The 23,597-nt window shown below is 52.5% G+C and overlaps 1 protein-coding gene across 2 annotated transcripts in view; it reads right to left on the bottom strand.

Annotated features, from left to right (window-relative positions):
* Positions 1-1,285: 1,285 nt before the first annotated feature.
* BEST4 (bestrophin 4) overlaps positions 1,286-23,597 on the bottom strand; it is a 28,897-nt gene continuing 6,585 nt past the window's right edge. Inside the window, exons 2-9 of one of the 2 annotated variants that reach the window (XM_075287469.1) lie at positions 12,778-13,106; positions 12,422-12,576; positions 11,819-11,896; positions 11,483-11,635; positions 9,494-9,574; positions 9,261-9,415; positions 1,423-1,717; positions 1,286-1,374 (exon numbers count right to left, since the gene is read on the bottom strand). In XM_075287469.1, coding sequence (XP_075143570.1) covers positions 1,288-1,374; positions 1,423-1,717; positions 9,261-9,415; positions 9,494-9,574; positions 11,483-11,635; positions 11,819-11,896; positions 12,422-12,576; positions 12,778-13,106 — 1,333 coding nt within the window. In that variant the 3' untranslated portion in view covers positions 1,286-1,287. Of the gene's footprint in view, positions 1,718-9,260; positions 9,416-9,493; positions 9,575-11,482; positions 11,636-11,818; positions 11,897-12,421; positions 12,577-12,777; positions 13,107-23,597 lie in introns of both variants that reach the window. The other variant, XM_075287468.1, reaches the window with a different exon arrangement.

Here is a 23,597-nt window from a genome sequence, read left to right as displayed (position 1 = left end):
CTTTACTGTCACTTATTCCAATGAAGAGCAATACAGTCATCATCCTGGACTGAGATGGCTGATAACAGGGAGCAACAGATGCAGAATCCGGGGTCACCTCTGTGGTTGGGGGTCTTCTCTGAGGTGCAGTATCCGGGGTCACCTCTGTGGTTGGGGGTCTTCTCTGAGGTACAGTATCCGGGGTCACCTCTATGGTTGGGGGTCTTCTCTGAGGTACAGTATTCGGGGTCACCTCTATGGTTGGGGGTCTTCTCTGAGGTACAGTATCCGGGATCACCTCTATGGTTGGGGGTCTTCTCTGAGGTACAGTATCCGGGGGTCACCGCTATGGTTGGGGGTCTTCTCTGAGGTACAGTATTCGGGGTCACCTCTGTGGTTGGGGGTCTTCTCTGAGGTACAGTATTCGGGGTCACCTCTGTGGTTGGGGGTCTTCTCTGAGGTGCAGTATCCGGGGGTCACCTCTATGGTTGGGGGTCTTCTCTGAGGTGCAGTATCCGGGGGTCACCGCTATGGTTGGGGGTCTTCTCTGAGGTACAGTATTCGGGGTCACCTCTGTGGTTGGGGGTCTTCTCTGAGGTGCAGTATCCGGGGTCACCGCTATGGTTGGGGGTCTTCTCTGAGGTGCAGTATCCGGGGTCACCTCTATGGTTGGGGGTCTTCTCTGAGGTACAGTATTCGGGGTCACCTCTGTGGTTGGGGGTCTTCTCTGAGGTACAGTATTCGGGGTCACCTCTATGGTTGGGGGTCTTCTCTGAGGTGCAGTATCCGGGGTCACCTCTGTGGTTGGGGGTCTTCTCTGAGGTGCAGTATCCGGGGTTACCTCTATGGTTGGGGGTCTTCTCTGAGGTACAGTATTCGGGGTCACCTCTGTGGTTGGGGGTCTTCTCTGAGGTGCAGTATTCGGGGTCACCTCTGTGGTTGGGGGTCTTCTCTGAGGTACAGTATCCGGGGTCACCTCTGTGGTTGGGGGTCTTCTCTGAGGTACAGTATCCGGGGTCACCTCTATGGTTGGGGGTCTTCTCTGAGGTACAGTATCCGGGGTCACCTCTATGGTTGGGGGTCTTCTCTGAGGTACAGTATCCGGGGTCACCTCTGTGGTTGGGGGTCTTCTCTGAGGTGCAGTATCCGGGGTCACCTCTATGGTTGGGGGTCTTCTCTGAGGTACAGTATTCGGGGTCACCTCTGTGGTTGGGGGTCTTCTCTGAGGTGCAGAATCCGGGGTCACCTCTGTGGTTGGGGGTCTTCTCTGAGGTACAGTATCCGGGGTCACCTCTGTGGCCGGGGTCCTCAGCACTCAGCCTCGTCGGCCTCCTTGTTTTCCTCGGAGGGTTCGTCCACAGTGATGAGGATGTTGGGGATCCTCGGCTGCTCCATCTTCTTCTGTTTCTCGGAGGCTTCCAGACGTCGGGGGACTCTAGACACGACTTTGGGGGTTGGGGGCTCGCTGGCTCGGCTTTCCCGCTCGTCCTCGGTGGTCTCCTCCTCATCTATGCGCCCGTCAGGGTCCAGATCCGTGTACCTGGTGTTAGCATTGGGGGAAGGATAGCCGTCTCCTCTGAAGCGGACAAGATGGCTTCTTACTCCGAGACCCTTGAGGTTTCTCATGCCAATCGCAGGGGAAGCGGAAGAAAGAAAGCGGCTGAGCATCGGGGTGCGGGCCCGGGGGAGGTTGGGGGTGGCCGCCACCTGCTGAGTCTGCTCCGAGTCCACATCAAAGCTGAAATATAAGCGAGACCAGTCACACCCAGGTATCATCTGTGACCTCCAGCTATGGGGGCACTACAACTCCCAGCATGTCCGGAGCCCCTTCCAAATGATTCCACATGGATACCCTGTTATTACAATGGTCTAAACTAAAACTGTTTTAGTTGCCCATAGCAACCAATCACTATCGGCCTGTAGTGTCTGTCCCTTGTACTGGAGGAGCCGCCTGTAGTGTCTGTCCCTTGTACTGGAGGAGCCGCCTGTAGTGTCTGTCCCTTGTACTGGAGGAGCGGCCTGTAGTGTCTGTCCCTTGTACTGGCGGAGCCGCCTGTAGTGTCTGTCCCTTGTACTGGGGGAGCCGCCTCTAGTGTCTGTCCCTTGTACTGGCGGAGCCGCCTGTAGTGTCTGTCCCTTGTACTGGCGGAGCCGCCTGTAGTGTCTGTCCCTTGTACTGGGGGAGCCGCCTGTAGTGTCTGTCCCTTGTACTGGGGGAGCGGCCTGTAGTGTCTGTCCCTTGTACTGGAGGAGCGGCCTGTAGTGTCTGTCCCTAGTACTGGCGGAGCCGCCTGTAGTGTCTGTCCCTTGTACTGGCGGAGCGGCCTGTAGTGTCTGTCCCTTGTACTGGTGGAGCCGCCTGTAGTGTCTGTCCCTTGTACTGGCGGAGCCGCCTGTAGTATCTGTCCCTTGTACTGGTGGAGCCGCCTGTAGTGTCTGTCCCTTGTACTGGAGGAGCCGCCTGTAGTGTCTGTCCCTTGTACTGGAGGAGCCGCCTGTAGTATCTGTCCCTTGTACTGGAGGAGCGGCCTGTAGTGTCTGTCCCTTGTACTGGCGGAGCGGCCTGTAGTGTCTGTCCCTTGTACTGGCGGAGCCGCCTGTAGTGTCTGTCCCTTGTACTGGAGGAGCCGCCTGTAGTGTCTGTCCCTTGTACTGGAGGAGCCGCCTGTAGTGTCTGTCCCTTGTACTGGGGGAGCCGCCTGTAGTGTCTGTCCCTTGTACTGGCGGAGCCGCCTGCAGTGTCTGTCCCTTGTACTGGAGGAGCCGCCTGTAGTGTCTGTCCCTTGTACTGGAGGAGCCGCCTGTAGTGTCTGTCCCTTGTACTGGAGGAGCCGCCTGTAGTGTCTGTCCCTTGTACTGGAGGAGCCGCCTGTAGTGTCTGTCCCTTGTACTGGCGGAGCGGCCTGTAGTGTCTGTCCCTTGTACTGGCGGAGCCGCCTGTAGTGTCTGTCCCTTGTACTGGAGGAGCCGCCTGTAGTGTCTGTCCCTTGTACTGGAGGAGCCGCCTGTAGTATCTATCCCTTGTACTGGCGGAGCGGCCTGTAGTGTCTGTCCCTAGTACTGGCGGAGCCGCCTGTAGTGTCTGTCCCTTGTACTGGCGGAGCCGCCTGTAGTGTCTGTCCCTTGTACTGGAGGAGCCGCCTGTAGTATCTGTCCGTTGTACTGGCGGAGCGGCCTGTAGTGTCTGTCCCTAGTACTGGCGGAGCGGCCTGTAGTGTCTGTCCCTTGTACTGGAGGAGCCGCCTGTAGTGTCTGTCCCTTGTACTGGAGGAACCGCCTGTAGTGTCTGTCCCTGGTACTGGCGGAGCCGCCTGTAGTGTCTGTCCCTTGTACTGGAGGAGCCGCCTGTAGTGTCTGTCCCTTGTACTGGAGGAGCCGCCTGTAGTATCTGTTCCTTGTACTGGCGGAACGGCCTGTAGTGTCTGTCCCTAGTACTGGCGGAGCCGCCTGTAGTGTCTGTCCCTTGTACTGGCGGAGCCGCCTGTAGTGTCTGTCCCTTGTACTGGTGGAGCGGCCTGTAGTGTCTGTCCCTTGTACTGGAGGAGCCGCCTGTAGTGTCTGTCCCTTGTACTGGCGGAGCGGCCTGTAGTGTCTGTCCCTTGTACTGGCGGAGCCGCCTGTAGTGTCTGTCCCTTGTACTGGAGGAGCCGCCTGTAGTGTCTGTCCCTTGTACTGGAGGAGCCGCCTGTAGTATCTGTCCGTTGTACTGGCGGAGCGGCCTGTAGTGTCTGTCCCTAGTACTGGCGGAGCGGCCTGTAGTGTCTGTCCCTTGTACTGGAGGAGCCGCCTGTAGTGTCTGTCCCTTGTACTGGAGGAACCGCCTGTAGTGTCTGTCCCTTGTACTGGCGGAGCCGCCTGTAGTGTCTGTCCCTTGTACTGGAGGAGCCGCCTGTAGTGTCTGTCCCTTGTACTGGAGGAGCCGCCTGTAGTATCTGTTCCTTGTACTGGCGGAACGGCCTGTAGTGTCTGTCCCTAGTACTGGCGGAGCCGCCTGTAGTGTCTGTCCCTAGTACTGGCGGAGCCGCCTGTAGTGTCTGTCCCTTGTACTGGTGGAGCGGCCTGTAGTGTCTGTCCCTTGTACTGGAGGAGCCGCCTGTAGTGTCTGTCCCTTGTACTGGCGGAGCGGCCTGTAGTGTCTGTCCCTTGTACTGGCGGAGCCGCCTGTAGTGTCTGTCCCTTGTACTGGAGGAGCCGCCTGTAGTGTCTGTCCCTTGTACTGGAGGAGCCGCCTGTAGTGTCTGTCCCTTGTACTGGAGGAGCGGCCTGTAGTGTCTGTCCCTTGTACTGGCGGAGCGGCCTGTAGTGTCTGTCCCTTGTACTGGCGGAGCCGCCTGTAGTGTCTGTCCCTTGTACTGGAGGAGCCGCCTGTAGTGTCTGTCCCTTGTACTAGAGGAGCCGCCTGTAGTGTCTGTCCCTTGTACTGGGGGAGCCGCCTGTAGTGTCTGTCCCTTGTACTGGCGGAGCCGCCTGTAGTGTCTGTCCCTTGTACTGGAGGAGCCGCCTGTAGTGTCTGTCCCTTGTACTGGAGGAGCCGCCTGTAGTGTCTGTCCCTTGTACTGGAGGAGCCGCCTGTAGAGTCTGTCCCTTGTACTGGCGGAGCGGCCTGTAGTGTCTGTCCCTTGTACTGGAGGAGCGGCCTGGAGTGTCTGTCCCTTGTACTGGAGGAGCCGCCTGTAGTGTCTGTCCCTTGTACTGGCGGAGCGGCCTGTAGTATCTGTCCCTTGTACTGGAGGAGCCGCCTGTAGTGTCTGTCCCTTGTACTGGGGAAGCGGCCTGTAGTGTCTGTCCCTTGTACTGGAGGAGCCGCCTTTAGTGTCTGTCCCTTGTACTGGCGGAGCGGCCTGTAGTGTCTGTCCCTTGTACTGGAGGAGCCGCCTGTAGTGTCTGTCCCTTGTACTGGCGGAGACGCCTGTAGTGTCTGTCCCTTGTACTGGTGGAGCCGCCTGTAGTGTCTGTCCCTTGTACTGGAGGAGCCGCCTGTAGTGTCTGTCCCTTGTACTGGAGGAGCCGCCTGTAGTGTTTGTCCCTTGTACTGGCGGAGCCGCCTGTAGTGTCTGTCCCTTGTACTGGAGGAGCCGCCTGTAGTGTCTGTCCCTTGTACTGGAGGAGCCGCCTGTAGTGTCTGTCCCTTGTACTGGCGGAGCGGCCTGTAGTGTCTGTCCCTTGTACTGGAGGAGCCGCCTGTAGTGTCTGTCCCTTGTACTGGCGGAGCGGCCTGTAGTGTCTGTCCCTTGTACTGGCGGAGCCGCCTGTAGTGTCTGTCCCTTGTACTGGAGGAGCCGCCTGTAGTGTCTGTCCCTTGTACTGGAGGAGCCGCCTGTAGTGTCTGTCCCTTGTACTAGGGGAGCTGCCTGTAGTGTCTGTCCCTTGTACTGGCGGAGCCGCCTGTAGTGTCTGTCCCTTGTACTGGCGGAGCGGCCTGTAGTGTCTGTCCCTTGTACTGGCGGAGCCGCCTGTAGTGTCTGTCCCTTGTACTGGCGGAGCCGCCTGTAGTGTCTGTCCCTTGTACTGGCGGAGCGGCCTGTAGTGTCTGTCCCTTGTACTGGCGGAGCGGCCTGTAGTGTCTGTCCCTTGTACTGGAGGAGCCGCCTGTAGTGTCTGTCCCTTGTACTGGCGGAGCGGCCTGTAGTGTCTGTCCCTTGTACTGGAGGAGCCGCCTGTAGTGTCTGTCCCTTGTACTGGTGGAGCCGCCTGTAGTGTCTGTCCCTTGTACTGGCGGAGCCGCCTGTAGTGTCTGTCCCTTGTACTGGAGGAGCCGCCTGTAGTGTCTGTCCCTTGTACTGGAGGAGCCGCCTGTAGTGTCTGTCCCTTGTACTGGCGGAGCGGCCTGTAGTGTCTGTCCCTTGTACTGGTGGAGCGGCCTGTAGTGTCTGTCCCTTGTACTGGCGGAGCCGCCTGTAGTGTCTGTCCCTTGTACTGGTGGAGCGGCCTGTAGTGTCTGTCCCTTGTACTGGCGGAGCCGCCTGTAGTGTCTGTCCCTTGTACTGGCGGAGCGGCCTGTAGTGTCTGTCCCTTGTACTGGAGGAGCCGCCTGTAGTGTCTGTCCCTTGTACTGGTGGAGCGGCCTGTAGTGTCTGTCCCTTGTACTGGAGGAGCCGCCTGTAGTGTCTGTCCCTTGTACTGGTGGAGCGGCCTGTAGTGTCTGTCCCTTGTACTGGCGGAGCCGCCTGTAGTGTCTGTCCCTTGTACTGGAGGAGCCGCCTGTAGTGTCTGTCCCTTGTACTGGAGGAGCCGCCTGTAGTGTCTGTCCCTTGTACTAGGGGAGCCGCCTGTAGTGTCTGTCCCTTGTACTGGCGGAGCCGCCTGTAGTGTCTGTCCCTTGTACTGGCAGAGCGGCCTGTAGTGTCTGTCCCTTGTACTGGCGGAGCCGCCTGTAGTGTCTGTCCCTTGTACTGGCGGAGCCGCCTGTAGTGTCTGTCCCTTGTACTGGCGGAGCGGCCTGTAGTGTCTGTCCCTTGTACTGGAGGAGCCGCCTGTAGTGTCTGTCCCTTGTACTGGCGGAGCCGCCTGTAGTGTCTGTCCCTTGTACTGGCGGAGCCGCCTGTAGTGTCTGTCCCTTGTACTGGCGGAGCGGCCTGTAGTGTCTGTCCCTTGTACTGGCGGAGCGGCCTGTAGTGTCTGTCCCTTGTACTGGAGGAGCCGCCTGTAGTGTCTGTCCCTTGTACTGGCGGAGCGGCCTGTAGTGTCTGTCCCTTGTACTGGAGGAGCCGCCTGTAGTGTCTGTCCCTTGTACTGGCGGAGCCGCCTGTAGTGTCTGTCCCTTGTACTGGCGGAGCCGCCTGTAGTGTCTGTCCCTTGTACTGGAGGAGCCGCCTGTAGTGTCTGTCCCTTGTACTGGAGGAGCCGCCTGTAGTGTCTGTCCCTTGTACTGGTGGAGCGGCCTGTAGTGTCTGTCCCTTGTACTGGTGGAGCGGCCTGTAGTGTCTGTCCCTTGTACTGGCGGAGCCGCCTGTAGTGTCTGTCCCTTGTACTGGTGGAGCGGCCTGTAGTGTCTGTCCCTTGTACTGGCGGAGCCGCCTGTAGTGTCTGTCCCTTGTACTGGCGGAGCCGCCTGTAGTGTCTGTCCCTTGTACTGGAGGAGCCGCCTGTAGTGTCTGTCCCTTGTACTGGCGGAGCGGCCTGTAGTGTCTGTCCCTTGTACTGGCGGAGCGGCCTGTAGTGTCTGTCCCTTGTACTGGAGGAGCCGCCTGTAGTGTCTGTCCCTTGTACTGGCGGAGCGGCCTGTAGTGTCTGTCCCTTGTACTGGAGGAGCCGCCTGTAGTGTCTGTCCCTTGTACTGGCGGAGCCGCCTGTAGTGTCTGTCCCTTGTACTGGCGGAGCCGCCTGTAGTGTCTGTCCCTTGTACTGGAGGAGCCGCCTGTAGTGTCTGTCCCTTGTACTGGAGGAGCCGCCTGTAGTGTCTGTCCCTTGTACTGGTGGAGCGGCCTGTAGTGTCTGTCCCTTGTACTGGTGGAGCGGCCTGTAGTGTCTGTCCCTTGTACTGGTGGAGCGGCCTGTAGTGTCTGTCCCTTGTACTGGTGGAGCGGCCTGTAGTGTCTGTCCCTTGTACTGGCGGAGCCGCCTGTAGTGTCTGTCCCTTGTACTGGCGGAGCGGCCTGTAGTGTCTGTCCCTTGTACTGGAGGAGCCGCCTGTAGTGTCTGTCCCTTGTACTGGTGGAGCGGCCTGTAGTGTCTGTCCCTTGTACTGGTGGAGCGGCCTGTAGTGTCTGTCCCTTGTACTGGTGGAGCGGCCTGTAGTGTCTGTCCCTTGTACTGGCGGAGCCGCCTGTAGTGTCTGTCCCTTGTACTGGCGGAGCCGCCTGTAGTGTCTGTCCCTTGTACTGGAGGAGCCGCCTGTAGAGTCTGTCCCTTGTACTGGCGGAGCGGCCTGTAGTGTCTGTCCCTTGTACTGGCGGAGCGGCCTGTAGTGTCTGTCCCTTGTACTGGCGGAGCGGCCTGTAGTGTCTGTCCCTTGTACTGGAGGAGCCGCCTGTAGTGTCTGTCCCTTGTACTGGTGGAGCGGCCTGTAGTGTCTGTCCCTTGTACTGGGGGAGCCGCCTGTAGTGTCTGTCCCTTGTACTGGCGGAGCCGCCTGTAGTGTCTGTCCCTTGTACTGGCGGAGCGGCCTGTAGTGTCTGTCCCTTGTACTGGCGGAGCCGCCTGTAGTGTCTGTCCCTTGTACTGGCGGAGCCGCCTGTAGTGTCTGTCCCTTGTACTGGCGGAGCGGCCTGTAGTGTCTGTCCCTTGTACTGGAGGAGCCGCCTGTAGTGTCTGTCCCTTGTACTGGCGGAGCGGCCTGTAGTGTCTGTCCCTTGTACTGGCGGAGCCGCCTGTAGTGTCTGTCCCTTGTACTGGAGGAGCCGCCTGTAGAGTCTGTCCCTTGTACTGGCGGAGCGGCCTGTAGTGTCTGTCCCTTGTACTGGAGGAGCCGCCTGTAGTGTCTGTCCCTTGTACTGGCGGAGCCGCCTGTAGTGTCTGTCCCTTGTACTGGAGGAGCCGCCTGTAGTGTCTGTCCCTTGTACTGGCGGAGCGGCCTGTAGTGTCTGTCCCTTGTACTGGCGGAGCGGCCTGTAGTGTCTGTCCCTTGTACTGGAGGAGCCGCCTGTAGAGTCTGTCCCTTGTACTGGAGGAGCGGCCTGTAGTGTCTGTCCCTTGTACTGGCGGAGCCGCCTGTAGTGTTTGTCCCTTGTACTGGCGGAGCCGCCTGTAGTGTCTGTCCCTTGTACTGGAGGAGCCGCCTGTAGTGTCTGTCCCTTGTACTGGAGGAGCCGCCTGTAGAGTCTGTCCCTTGTACTGGCGGAGCGGCCTGTAGTGTCTGTCCCTTGTACTGGAGGAGCCGCCTGTAGTGTCTGTCCCTTGTACTGGCGGAGCCGCCTGTAGTGTCTGTCCCTTGTACTGGAGGAGCCGCCTGTAGTGTCTGTCCCTTGTACTGGCGGAGCGGCCTGTAGTGTCTGTCCCTTGTACTGGCGGAGCGGCCTGTAGTGTCTGTCCCTTGTACTGGCGGAGCGGCCTGTAGTGTCTGTCCCTTGTACTGGAGGAGCCGCCTGTAGTGTCTGTCCCTTGTACTGGCGGAGCGGCCTGTAGTGTCTGTCCCTTGTACTGGCGGAGCGGCCTGTAGTGTCTGTCCCTTGTACTGGCGGAGCCGCCTGTAGTGTCTGTCCCTTGTACTGGCGGAGCGGCCTGTAGTGTCTGTCCCTTGTACTGGTGGAGCGGCCTGTAGTGTCTGTCCCTTGTACTGGTGGAGCGGCCTGTAGTGTCTGTCCCTTGTACTGGTGGAGCGGCCTGTAGTGTCTTTTCCTCACCGCATGTCAAAGGTGGAGCCCATGAAGGAGGGCTTCAAGTTGTCGGCGGCGGTAGCGATGGTGTATGGCGGCAGCGCGCTCTGCTCGTTCCAGTACTTGTCTTTCTCTATGGGCGGCAGGTTCTGGTACATGTCATCTACAGACAGGAGGGAGACCTATGGGGCGAGAACAAAGGGCGTGAATGGGGTGAGCTATAGGGGCGCAGAGCCGCACCCCCCACCTTTCTGTCTCACCTGCAGATTACGGTCGATCAATCTGTTGGTTTCGAAATCGTCATCGTCTTCTCCGAAGGGATTAATGATCTGCTCGGCCACCTGGAATACAGACAGCGGGTAAGCGGCTCACCATGGCGGCGGCACCGCTCATATGTCACCAGGTACACGGCTCACCATGGCGGCGGCACCGCTCATATGTCACCAGGTACACGGCTCACCATGGCGGCGGCACCGCTCATATGTCACCAGGTACACGGCTCACCATGGCGACTGCACAGCTCATATGTCACCAGGTACACGGCTCACCATGGCGACTGCACAGCTCATATGTCACCAGGTACACGGCTCACCATGGCGACTGCACCGCTCATATGTCACCAGGTACACGGCTCACCATGGCTACAGCACAGCTCATATGTCACCAGGTACACGGCTCACCATGGCGGCGGCACAGCTCATATGTCACCAGGTACACGGCTCACCATGGCGGCGGCACCGCTCATATGTCACCAGGTACACGGCTCACCATGGCTACAGCACAGCTCATATGTCACCAGGTACACGGCTCACCATGGCTACAGCACAGCTCATATGTCACCAGGTACACGGCTCACCATGGCTACAGCACAGCTCATATGTCACCAGGTACACGGCTCACCATGGCGGCGGCACAGCTCATATGTCACCAGGTACACGGCTCACCATGGCTACAGCACAGCTCATATGTCACCAGGTACACGGCTCACCATGGCGGCGGCACCGCTCATATGTCACCAGGTACACGGCTCACCATGGCGGCGGCACAGCTCATATGTCACCAGGTACACGGCTCACCATGGCGACTGCACAGCTCATATGTCACCAGGTACACGGCTCACCATGGCGACAGCACAGCTCATATGTCACCAGGTACACGGCTCACCATGGCGACTGCACAGCTCATATGTCACCAGGTACACGGCTCACCATGGCGGCGGCACAGCTCATATGTCACCAGGTACACGGCTCACCATGGCGACTGCACCGCTCATATGTCACCAGGTACACGGCTCACCATGGCGGCGGCACAGCTCATATGTCACCAGGTACACGGCTTACCATGGCTACAGCACAGCTCATATGTCACCAGGTACACGGCTCACCATGGCGGCGGCACCGCTCATATGTCACCAGGTACACGGCTCACCATGGCGGCGGCACAGCTCATATGTCACCAGGTACACGGCTCACCATGGCGACAGCACAGCTCATATGTCACCAGGTACACGGCTCACCATGGCGGCGGCACAGCTCATATGTCACCAGGTACACGGCTCACCATGGCGGCGGCACCGCTCATATGTCACCAGGTACATGGCTCACCATGGCGGCGGCACAACTCATATGTCACCAGGTACACGGCTCACCATGGCTACAGCACAGCTCATATGTCACCAGGTACACGGCTCACCATGGCGGCGGCACAGCTCATATGTCACCAGGTACACGGCTCACCATGGTGGCGGCACAGCTCATATGTCACCAGGTACACGGCTCACCATGGCGGCGGCACAGCTCATATGTCACCAGGTACACGGCTCACCATGGTGGCGGCACAGCTCATATGTCACCAGGTACACGGCTCACCATGGTGGCGGCACAGCTCATATGTCACCAGGTACACGGCTCACCATGGTGGCGGCACCGCTCATATGTCACCAGGTACACGTCTCACCATGGCGGCGGCACAGCTCATATGTCACCAGGTACACGGCTCACCATGGCTACAGCACAGCTCATATGTCACCAGGTACACGGCTCACCATGGCGACTGCACAGCTCATATGTCACCAGGTACACGGCTCACCATGGCTATAGCACAGCTCATATGTCACCAGGTACACGGCTCACCATGGCGGCGGCACAGCTCATATGTCCCTTATATGTCCCATTATAGCCCCCGGGACCATCCAGCATTTCCATAGGTCAGTCACATATATGGGGCACACAATGGTCAATGTTACAAACCTTCAGCCACCCGAAATAGAAGAAGAACTCCAGTAGGGTGGAGATGGGGACATACATGTCCGGGTCCGGGTCCTTCTGGTCTTTGAGTGGCGGCAGGAACTGACGCCCGATGAGGCAGGAGGCGAAGAAGGAATACACAGCAATGGTGACCACCTGAGGGGAAGACGCGGCTCTTATCAGGCTGCAATACACCAGGAACACATACTAGCACTGTGGCTGCAGCTCTGGATGTGACTGGAGTATAGGACTGGCGATAACACCACAAGCAGAATTATCCATGCAGCTTTAGATGTGACTAAAGTAGAAGATTCTTCATGATGATAAAGTGTAACTGACCTGCGTGTAGACGAGAGGAAAACTGATCCAGTCGTAGTGAAAGAGGAGGCTGCACTTGGCGCGGTATCTATTCAGCTCCTGAGGGGAGAGCGGGGACATCATGTAGTTACCACGGGGCCCCACCGACTGCGACCGTCACATCGGGATCCTGGGCTCCAATACAGAATCTGTAACTGGGCCCCCAAATATTCTGGACCACAGTCCCAATGATGTCAGCCCCCCCACCGTGTCAGCCCTCCCACAATGCCAACCGCAGCCCCCCCAATGTCAGCCACAACCCCCCCACCGTGTCAGCCCTCCCACAATGCCAACCGCAGCCCCCCCAATGTCAGCCACAGCTCCACACAATGTCAGCCACAACCTCCCCCCACCCACAATGCAAACCACAGCCCCTCCCCCCACAATGTCAGCCACAACCCCCCCCCACAATGCCAACCACAACCCCCCCCCAATGTCACCCACTGCCCCCCCCCACCATGTCAGCCCTCCCACAATGCCAACCGCAGCCCCCCCCCAATGTCAGCCACAGCTCCACACAATGTCATCCACAATGCCAGTCAGAGCGCCCTCCACAGTATATGGGCACATGGCGGTGTCACTCACCTCTATGAGAAGCTTCAGGGCCATGTCGTCCCTCACTCTGCCGTCCCTCCGTGCCTGAGCCGCCAGGTTGGTGAACCACACGCAGGGGATCCAATACTTATTGAAGTCCGAGTATAAACTCTGATATTTCTTCAGCTCCTCGTGAGTCATAAAACCTGGAAGAAGAAGTGGCAGCCGCCATAACTATAAGGATCAGGACCGGATATACTGCCCCAAACCCAAAAAATCATGACCCCCCCACTCCAACACACTGTTCTCTGGGGTGGCTACTGCTCTTTGACCTCTGTTACAAGAATCCCTTGACCTTTGACCCAATATTGCTTTATATGACCTTGTGCTTATCACAGCGCTCTCACCGGCTTCCACTATATGCTCCATGGTTGGGAATCTCTTCAACACACGGACACTGACGGAACGCAGGATCAGCACTGATGACAGATTGGCGTAACGGAGGAGGGTGCGGCGGAGCAGGCGACCCTTCTCATCACCTCCATGGACAGTGCTGGACACCACACACATCAGCTGGTCCGGCAGGGGAATACTGGTGTACTGAGCCCACCAACGGTTGATAACCTGGGTGACATAGAAGCCGAGGACGAAGGTGAGAGGGATGAGCTTGGTGTATTTATCACAGTATCTGGCGACATCCTCAAAGACCTTCTTCTGATCCTTAGTCAGGGCCAACCTGTCCGCAAGATAGAGGAGGAAGAAGATTAAGGAACAACTCAACCCAGAAGACAACCCTAGACAATGTAAGACCTGAATAACCTGTCACCACTAGGGGGAGCTCACTACATACAGTATATACAGCCACCACTAGGGGGAGCTCACTACATACAGATTATACAGTCACCACTAGGGGGAGCTCACTACATACAGATTATACAGTCACCACTAGGGGGAGCTCACTACATACAGATTATACAGTCACCACTAGGAGGAGCTCACTACATACAGTATATACAGTCACCACTAGGAGGAGCTCACTACATACAGTATATACAGTCACCACTAGGAGGAGCTCACTACATACAGATTATACAGTCACCACTAGGGGGAGCTCAGTACATACAGATTATACAGTCACCACTAGGGGGAGCTCACTACATACAGATTATACAGTCACCACTAGGAGGAGCTCACTACATACAGATTATACAGTCACCACTAGAGGGAGCTCACTACATACAGATTATACAGTCTATACTAGGAGGAGCTCACTACATACAGATTATACAGCCACCACTAGGGGGAGCTCACTACATACAGTATATACAGTCACCACTAGGGGGAGCTCACTACATACAGATTATACAGTCACCACTAGGGGGAGCTCACTACATACAGATTATACAGTCACCACTAGGGGGAGCTCACTACATACAGATTATACAGTCACCACTAGGAGGAGCTCACTACATACAGATTATACAGTCACCACTAGGGGGAGCTCACTACATACAGATTATACAGTCACCACTAGGGGGAGCTCACTACATACAGATTATACAGTCACCACTAGGGGGAGCTCACTACATACAGATTATACAGTCACCACTAGAGGGAGCTCACTACATACAGATTATACAGTCACCACTAGGAGGAGCTCACTACATACAGATTATACAGTCACCACTAGGGGGAGCTCACTAGATACAGATTATACAGTCACCACTAGGAGGAGCTCACTACATACAGTATATACAGTCACCACTAGGGGGAGCTCACTACATACAGATTATACAGTCACCACTAGGGGGAGCTCACTACATACAGATTATACAGTCACCACTAGGGGGAGCTCACTACATACAGTATATACAGTCACCACTAGAGGGAGCTCACTACATACAGATTATACAGTCACCACTAGGGGGAGCTCACTACATACAGATTATACAGTCACCACTAGGGGGAGCTCACTACATACAGATTATACAGTCACCACTAGGAGGAGCTCACTACATACAGATTATACAGTCACCACTAGGAGGAGCTCACTACATACAGAGAATACAGTCACCACTAGGAGGAGCTCACTACATACAGATTATACAGTCACCACTAGGGGGAGCTCACTACATACAGATTATACAGCCACCACTAGAGGGAGCTCACTACATACAGATTATACAGTCACCACTAGGAGGAGCTCACTACATACAGATTATACAGTCACCACTAGGAGGAGCTCACTACATACAGATTATACAGTCACCACTAGGGGGAGCTCACTACATACAGATTATACAGTCACCACTAGGGGGAGCTCACTACATACAGATTATACAGTCACCACTAGGAGGAGCTCACTACATACAGATTATACAGTCACCACTAGGAGGAGCTCACTACATACAGATTATACAGTCACCACTAGGAGGAGCTCACTACATACAGATTACACAGTCACCACTAGGAGGAGCTCACTACATACAGATTATACAGTCATCACTAGGAGGAGCTCACTACATACAGATTATACAGTCACCACTAGGAGGAGCTCACTGCATACAGATTATACAGTCACCACTAGGAGGAGCTCACTACATACAGATTATATAGTCACCACTAGGGGGAGCTCACTACATACAGATTACACAGTCACCACTAGGAGGAGCTCACTACATACAGATTATACAGTCATCACTAGGAGGAGCTCACTACATACAGATTATACAGTCACCACTAGGAGGAGCTCACTGCATACAGATTATACAGTCACCACTAGGAGGAGCTCACTACATACAGTATATACAGTCACCACTAGGGGGAGCTCACTACATACAGATTATACAGTCACCACTAGAGGGAGCTCACTACACACAGATTATACAGTCACCACTAGAGGGAGCTCACTACATACAGATTATGCAGTCACCACTAGAGGGAGCTCACTACATACAGATTATACAGTCACCACTAGGAGGAGCTCACTGCATACAGATTATACAGTCACCACTAGAGGGAGCTCACTACACACAGATTATACAGTCACCACTAGAGGGAGCTCACTACATACAGATTATGCAGTCACCACTAGAGGGAGCTCACTACATACAGATTATACAGTCACCACTAGGGGGAGCTCACTGCATACAGATTATACAGTCACCACTAGGGGGAGCTCACTACATACAGATTATACAGTCACCACTAGGAGGAGCTCACTACATACAGATTATACAGTCACCACTAGGGGGAGCTCACTACAAACAGATTATACAGTCACCACTAGAGGGAGCTCACTACATACAGATTATACAGCCACCACTAGAGGGAGCTCACTACATACAGATTATACAGTCACCACTAGGGAGAGCTCACTACATACAGATTATACAGTCACCACTAGGGGGAGCTCACTACATACAGATTATACAGTCACCACTAGGGAGAGCTCACTACATACAGATTATACAGTCACCACTAGGGGGAGCTCACTACATACAGATTATACAGTCACCACTAGGAGGTGCTCACTACATACAGATTATACAGTCACCACTAGGAGGAGCTCACTACATACAGATTATACAGTCACCACTAGGAGGAGCTCACTACATACAGTATATACAGCCACCACTAGGGGGAGCTCACTACATACAGTATATACAGTCACCACTAGGAGGAGCTCACTACATACAGAATATACAGTCACCACTAAAGGGAGCTCACTATATACAGATTATACAGTCACCACTAGGGGGAGCTCACTACATACAGATTATACAGTCACCACTAGGAGGAGCTCACTACATACAGTATATACAGCCACCACTAGGGGGAGCTCACTACATGCAGATTATACAGTCACCACTAGGAGGCGCTCACTACATACAGATTATACAGTCACCACTAGGGGGAGCTCACTACATACAGTATATACAGTCACCACTAGGGGGAGCTCACTACATACAGTATATACAGTCACCACTAGGGGGAGCTCACTACATACAGATTATACAGTCACCACTAGGAGGAGCTCACTACATACAGATTATACAGTCATCACTAGGGGGAGCTCACTATATACAGATTATACAGTCACCACTAGGGGGAGCTCACTACATACAGATTATACAGTCACCACTAGGAGGAGATCACTACATACAGATTATACAGTCACCACTAGGAGGAGCTCCCTACATACAGATTATACAGCCACCACTAGGGGGAGCTCACTACATACAGATTATACAGTCACCACTAGGAGGAGCTCACTACATACAATATATACAGTCACCACTAGGGGGCACTCACTACATACAGTATATACAGTCACCACTAGAGGGAGCTCACTACATACAGATTATACAGTCACCACTAGGAGGAGCTCACTACATACAAATTATACAGTCACCACTAGGAGGAGCTCACTACATACAGATTATACAGCCACCACTAGAGGGAGCTCACTACATACAGATTATACAGCCACCACTAGAGGGAGCTCACTACATACAGATTATACAGTCACCACTAGGGGAAGCTCACTACATACAGATTATACAGTCACCACTAGGAGGAGCTCACTACACACAGATTATACAGTCTATACTAGGAGGAGCTCACTACATACAGATTATACAGTCACCACTAGGGGGAGCTCACTACATATAGATTATAGAGTCACCACTAGGGGGAGCTCACTACATACAGATTATACAGTCACCACTAGGGGGAGCTCACTACATACAGATTATACAGTCACCACTAGGGGGAGCTCACTACATACAGATTATACAGTCACCACTAGGGGGGGCTCACTACATACAGATTATACAGTCACCACTAGGGGGAGCTCACTACATACAGATTATACAGTCACCACTAGGAGGAGCTCACTACATACAGATTATACAGTCACCACTAGGGAGAGCTCACTACATACAGATTATACAGTCATCACTAGGGGGAGCTCACTACATACAGAGTATACAGTCACCACTAGGAGGCGCTCACTACATACAGATTATACAGTCACCACTAGGGGGAGCTCACTACATACAGATTATACAGTCACCACTAGGGGGGGCTCACTACATACAGATTATACAGTCACCACTAGGGGCAGCTCACTACATACAGATTATACAGTCACCACTAGGAGGAGCTCACTACATACAGTATATACAGTCACCACTAGGAGGAGCTCACTACATACAGATTATACAGTCACCACTAGGGGGAGCTCACTACAAACAGATTATACAGTCACCACTAGGGAGAGCTCACTACATACAGATTATACAGTCACCACTAGGGGGAGCTCACTACATACAGATTATACAGTCACCACTAGGGAGAGCTCACTACATACAGATTATACAGTCACCACTAGGGGGAGCTCACTACATACAGATTATACAGTCACCACTAGGAGGTGCTCACTACATACAGATTATACAGTCACCACTAGGAGGAGCTCACTACATACAGATTATACAGTCACCACTAGGAGGAGCTCACTACATACAGTATATACAGCCACCACTAGGGGGAGCTCACTACATACAGTATATACAGTCACCACTAGGAGGAGCTCACTACATACAGAATATACAGTCACCACTAAAGGGAGCTCACTATATACAGATTATACAGTCACCACTAGGGGGAGCTCACTACATACAGATTATACAGTCACCACTAGGAGGAGCTCACTACATACAGTATATACAGCCACCACTAGGGGGAGCTCACTACATGCAGATTATACAGTCACCACTAGGAGGCGCTCACTACATACAGATTATACAGTCACCACTAGGGGGAGCTCACTACATACAGTATATACAGTCACCACTAGAGGGAGCTCACTACATACAGTATATACAGTCACCACTAGGAGGAGCTCACTACATACAGAATATACAGTCACCACTAGAGGGAGCTCACTATATACAGATTATACAGTCACCACTAGGGGGAGCTCACTACATACAGACTATACAGTCACCACTAGGAGGAGCTCACTACATACAGTATATACAGCCACCACTAGGGGGAGCTCACTACATGCAGATTATACAGTCACCACTAGGGGGAGCTCACTACATACAGATTATACAGTCACCACTAGGAGGAGCTCACTACATACAGATTATACAGTCACCACTAGGAGGAGCTCACTACATACAGATTATACAGTCACCACTAGGGGGAGCTCACTACATACAGATTATACAGTCACCACTAGGAGGCGCTCACTACATACAGATTATACAGTCACCACTAGGGAGAGCTCACTACATACAGATTATACAGTCACCACTAGGGGGAGCTCACTACATACAAATTATACAGTCACCACTAGAGGGAGCTCACTACATACAGATTATACAGTCACCACTAGGAGGAGCTCACTACATGCAGATTATACAGTCACCACTAGGAGGCGCTCACTACATACATATTATACAGTCACCACTAGGGGGAGCTCACTACATACAGATTATACAGTCACCACTAGGAGGAGCTCACTACATACAGTATATACAGTCACCACTAGGAGGAGCTCACTACATACAGAATATACAGTCACCACTAGAGGGAGCTCACTATATACAGATTATACAGTCACCACTAGGGGGAGCTCACTACATACAGACTATACAGTCACCACTAGGAGGAGCTCACTACATACAGAATATACAGTCACCACTAGAGGGAGCTCACTATATACAGATTATACAGTCACCACTAGGGGGAGCTCACTACATACAGACTATACAGTCACCACTAGTAGGAGCTCACTACATACAGAATATACAGTCACCACTAGAGGGAGCTCACTATATACAGATTATACAGTCACCACTAGGGGGAGCTCACTACATACAGACTATACAGTCACCACTAGGAGGAGCTCACTACATACAGTATATACAGCCACCACTAGGGGGAGCTCACTACATACAGATTATACAGCCACCACTAGAGGGAGCTCACTACATGCAGATTATACAGTCACCACTAGGAGGAGCTCACTACATACAGATTATACAGTCACCACTAGGGAGAGCTCACTACATACAGATTATACAGTCACCACTAGGGGGAGCTCACTACATACAGATTATACAGTCACCACTAGAGGGAGCTCACTACATACAGATTATACAGTCACCACTAGGGGGAGCTCACTACATACAGATTATACAGTCACCACTAGGAGGAGCTCACTACATACAGATTATACAGCCACCACTAGGGGGAGCTCACTACATACAGATTATACAGTCACCACTAGAGGGAGCTCACTACATACAGATTATACAGTCACCACTAGGGGGAGCTCACTACATACAGATTATACAGTCACCACTAGGACGAGCTCTCTACATACAGATTATACAGTCAACACTAGGAGGAGCTCACTACATACAGATTATACAGCCACCACTAGAGGGAGTTTACTACATACAGATTATACAGTCACCACTAGGGGGAGCTCACTACATACAGATTATACAGTCACCACTAGGAGGAGCTCACTACATACAGATTATACAGCCACCACTAGGGGGAGCTCACTACATACAGATTATACAGTCACCACTAGGAGGAGCTCACTACATACAGAGTATACAGTCACCACTAGGAGGCGCTCACTACATACAGATTATACAGTCACCACTAGGGGGAGCTCACTACATACAGTATATACAGTCACCACTAGGGGGAGCTCACTACATACAGATTATACAGTCTCCACTAGGGGGAGCTCACTACATACAGATTATACAGTCACCACTAGGAGGCGCTCACTACATACAGATTATACAGTCTCCACTAGGGGGAGCTCACTACATACAGACTATACAGTCACCACTAGAGGGAGCTCACTACATACAGTATATACAGCCACCACTAGGGGGAGCTCACTACATGCAGATTATACAGTCACCACTAGGAGGAGCTTACTACATACAGATTATACAGTCACCACTAGGAGGCGCTCACTACATACAGATTATACAGTCACCACTAGGGGGAGCTCACTACATACAGTATATACAGTCACCACTAGAGGGAGCTCACTACATACAGATTATACAGTCACCACTAGGGGGAGCTCACTACATACAGATTATACAGTCACCACTAGGAGGAGCTCACTACATACAGATTATACAGCCACCACTAGGGGGAGCTCACTACATACAGATTATACAGTCACCACTAGAGGGAGCTCACTACATACAGATTATACAGTCACCACTAGGGGGAGCTCACTACATACAGATTATACAGTCACCACTAGGAGGAGCTCACTACATACAGAGTATACAGTCACCACTAGGAGGCGCTCACTACATACAGATTATACAGTCACCACTAGGGGGAGCTCACTACATACAGTATATACAGTCACCACTAGGGGGAGCTCACTACATACAGATTATACAGTCTCCACTAGGGGGAGCTCACTACATACAGATTATACAGTCACCACTAGGAGGAGCTCACTACATACAGATTATACAGCCACCACTAGGGGGAGCTCACTACATACAGATTATACAGTCACCACTAGGAGGAGCTCACTACATACAGAGTATACAGTCACCACTAGGAGGCGCTCACTACATACAGATTATACAGTCACCACTAGGGGGAGCTCACTACATACAGTATATACAGTCACCACTAGGGGGAGCTCACTACATACAGATTATACAGTCTCCACTAGGGGGAGCTCACTACATACAGATTATACAGTCACCACTAGGAGGCGCTCACTACATACAGATTATACAGTCTCCACTAGGGGGAGCTCACTACATACAGACTATACAGTCACCACTAGAGGGAGCTCACTACATACAGTATATACAGCCACCACTAGGGGGAGCTCACTACATGCAGATTATACAGTCACCACTAGGAGGAGCTCACTACATACAGATTATACAGTCACCACTAGGAGGCGCTCACTACATACAGATTATACAGTCACCACTAGGGGGAGCTTACTACATACAGAATATACAGTCACCACTAGAGGGAGCTCACTATATACAGATTATACAGTCACCACTAGGAGGAGCTCACTACATACAGATTATACAGTCACCACTAGGGGGAGCTCACTACATACAGATTATACAGTCACCACTAGGAGGAGCTCACTACATACAGATTATACAGTCACCACTAGGAGGAGCTCACTACATATAGAATATACAGTCACCACTAGGGGGAGCTCACTACATACAGATTATACAGTCACCACTAGAGGGAGCTCTCTACATACAGATTATACAGTCACCACTAGGGGGCGCTCACTACATACAGATTATACAGTCACCACTAGGAGGAGCTCACTACATACAGTATATACAGTCACCACTAGGAGGAGCTCACTACATACAGATTATACAGTCACCACTAGGGGGAGCTCACTACATACAGATTATACAGTCACCACTAGGGGGAGCTCACTACATATAGATTATACAGTCACCACTAGGGGGAGGTCACTACATACAGATTATACAGTCACCACTAAGGGGAGGTCACTACATACAGATTATACAGCCACCACTAGGAGGCGCTCACTACATACAGATTATACAGTCACCACTAGGGGGAGCTCACTACATACAGTATATACAGTCACCACTAGGGGGAGCTCACTACATACAGATTATACAGTCACCACTAGGAGGAGCTCACTACATACAGATTATACAGTCACCACTAGGGAGAGCTCACTACATACAGATTATACAGTCACCACTAGAGGGAGCTCACTACATACAGATTATACAGTCACCACTAGAGGGAGCTCACTACATACAGATTATACAGTCACCACTAGGGGGAGCTCACTACATGCAGATTATACAGTCACCACTAGGGGGAGCTCACTACATACAGATTATACAGTCACCACTAGGGGGAGCTCACTACATACAGATTATACAGTCACCACTAGGGGGAGCTCACTACATACAGATTATACAGTAACCACTAGGGGGAGCTCACTACATACAGATTATACAGTCACCACTAGGGGGAGCTCACTACATACAGATTATACAGTCAACACTAGGGGGATCTCTATATATGGACAGTGCACAGTACTACTTCTCTTCTCCTGTGTATACGGACAGTGCACAGCACCACTTCTCTACTCCTGTATATATAGACAGTGTACAGTACCACTTCTCTAGTCCTGTATATATGGACAGTGCACAGTACTACTTCTCTAGTCCTGTATATATGGACAGTGCACAGTACCACTTCTCCTGTATATATGGACAGTGCACAGTACTACTTCTCTAGTCCTGTATATATGGACAGTGCACAGTACCACTTCTCTAGTCCTGTATATATGGACAGTGCACAGTACTACTTCTCTAGCCCTGTATATATGGACAGTGCACAGTACCACTTCTCTAGTCCTGTATATATGGACAGTGCACAGTACCACTTCTCCTGTATATATGGACACTGCACAGTACTACTTCTCTTCTCCTGTATATATGGACACTGCACAGTACTACTTCTCTAGTCCTGTATATATGGACAGTGCACAGTACCACTTCTCTAGTCCTGTATATATGGACAGTGCACAGTACTACTTCTCTAGCCCTGTATATATGGACAGTGCACAGTACCACTTCTCTAGTCCTGTATATAAGGACAGTGCACAGTACCACTTCTCTAGTCCTGTATATATGGACAGTGCACAGTACCACTTCTCTAGTCCTGTATATAAGGACAGTGCACAGTACCACTTCTCTAGCCCTGTATATATAGACAGTGCACAGTACCACTTCTCTAGTCCTGTATATAAGGACAGTGCACAGTACCACTTCTCTAGTCCTGTATATAAGGACAGTGCACAGTACCACTTCTCTAGCCCTGTATATATGGACAGTGCACAGTACCACTTCTCTAGTCCTGTATATAAGGACAGTGCACAGTACCACTTCTCTCTTCTCCTGTATATATGGACAGTGCACAGTACCACTTCTCTAGTCCTGTATATATGGGCAGTGCACAGTACTACTTCTCTAGTCCTGTATATATGGACAGTGCACAGTACCACTTCTCTAGTCCTGTATATATGGACAGTGCACAGTACCACTTCTCTAGTCCTGTATATATGGACAGTGCACAGTACCACTTCTCTAGTCCTGTATATATGGACAGTGCACAG

Source organism: Leptodactylus fuscus, chromosome 9 (genome assembly GCF_031893055.1).
Source record: "Leptodactylus fuscus isolate aLepFus1 chromosome 9, aLepFus1.hap2, whole genome shotgun sequence".
Classification (NCBI taxonomy): domain Eukaryota; kingdom Metazoa; phylum Chordata; class Amphibia; order Anura; family Leptodactylidae; genus Leptodactylus; species Leptodactylus fuscus.
Note: the sequence above shows the minus strand (reverse complement) of the source record. Positions and strands in the feature narration are given on the sequence as shown.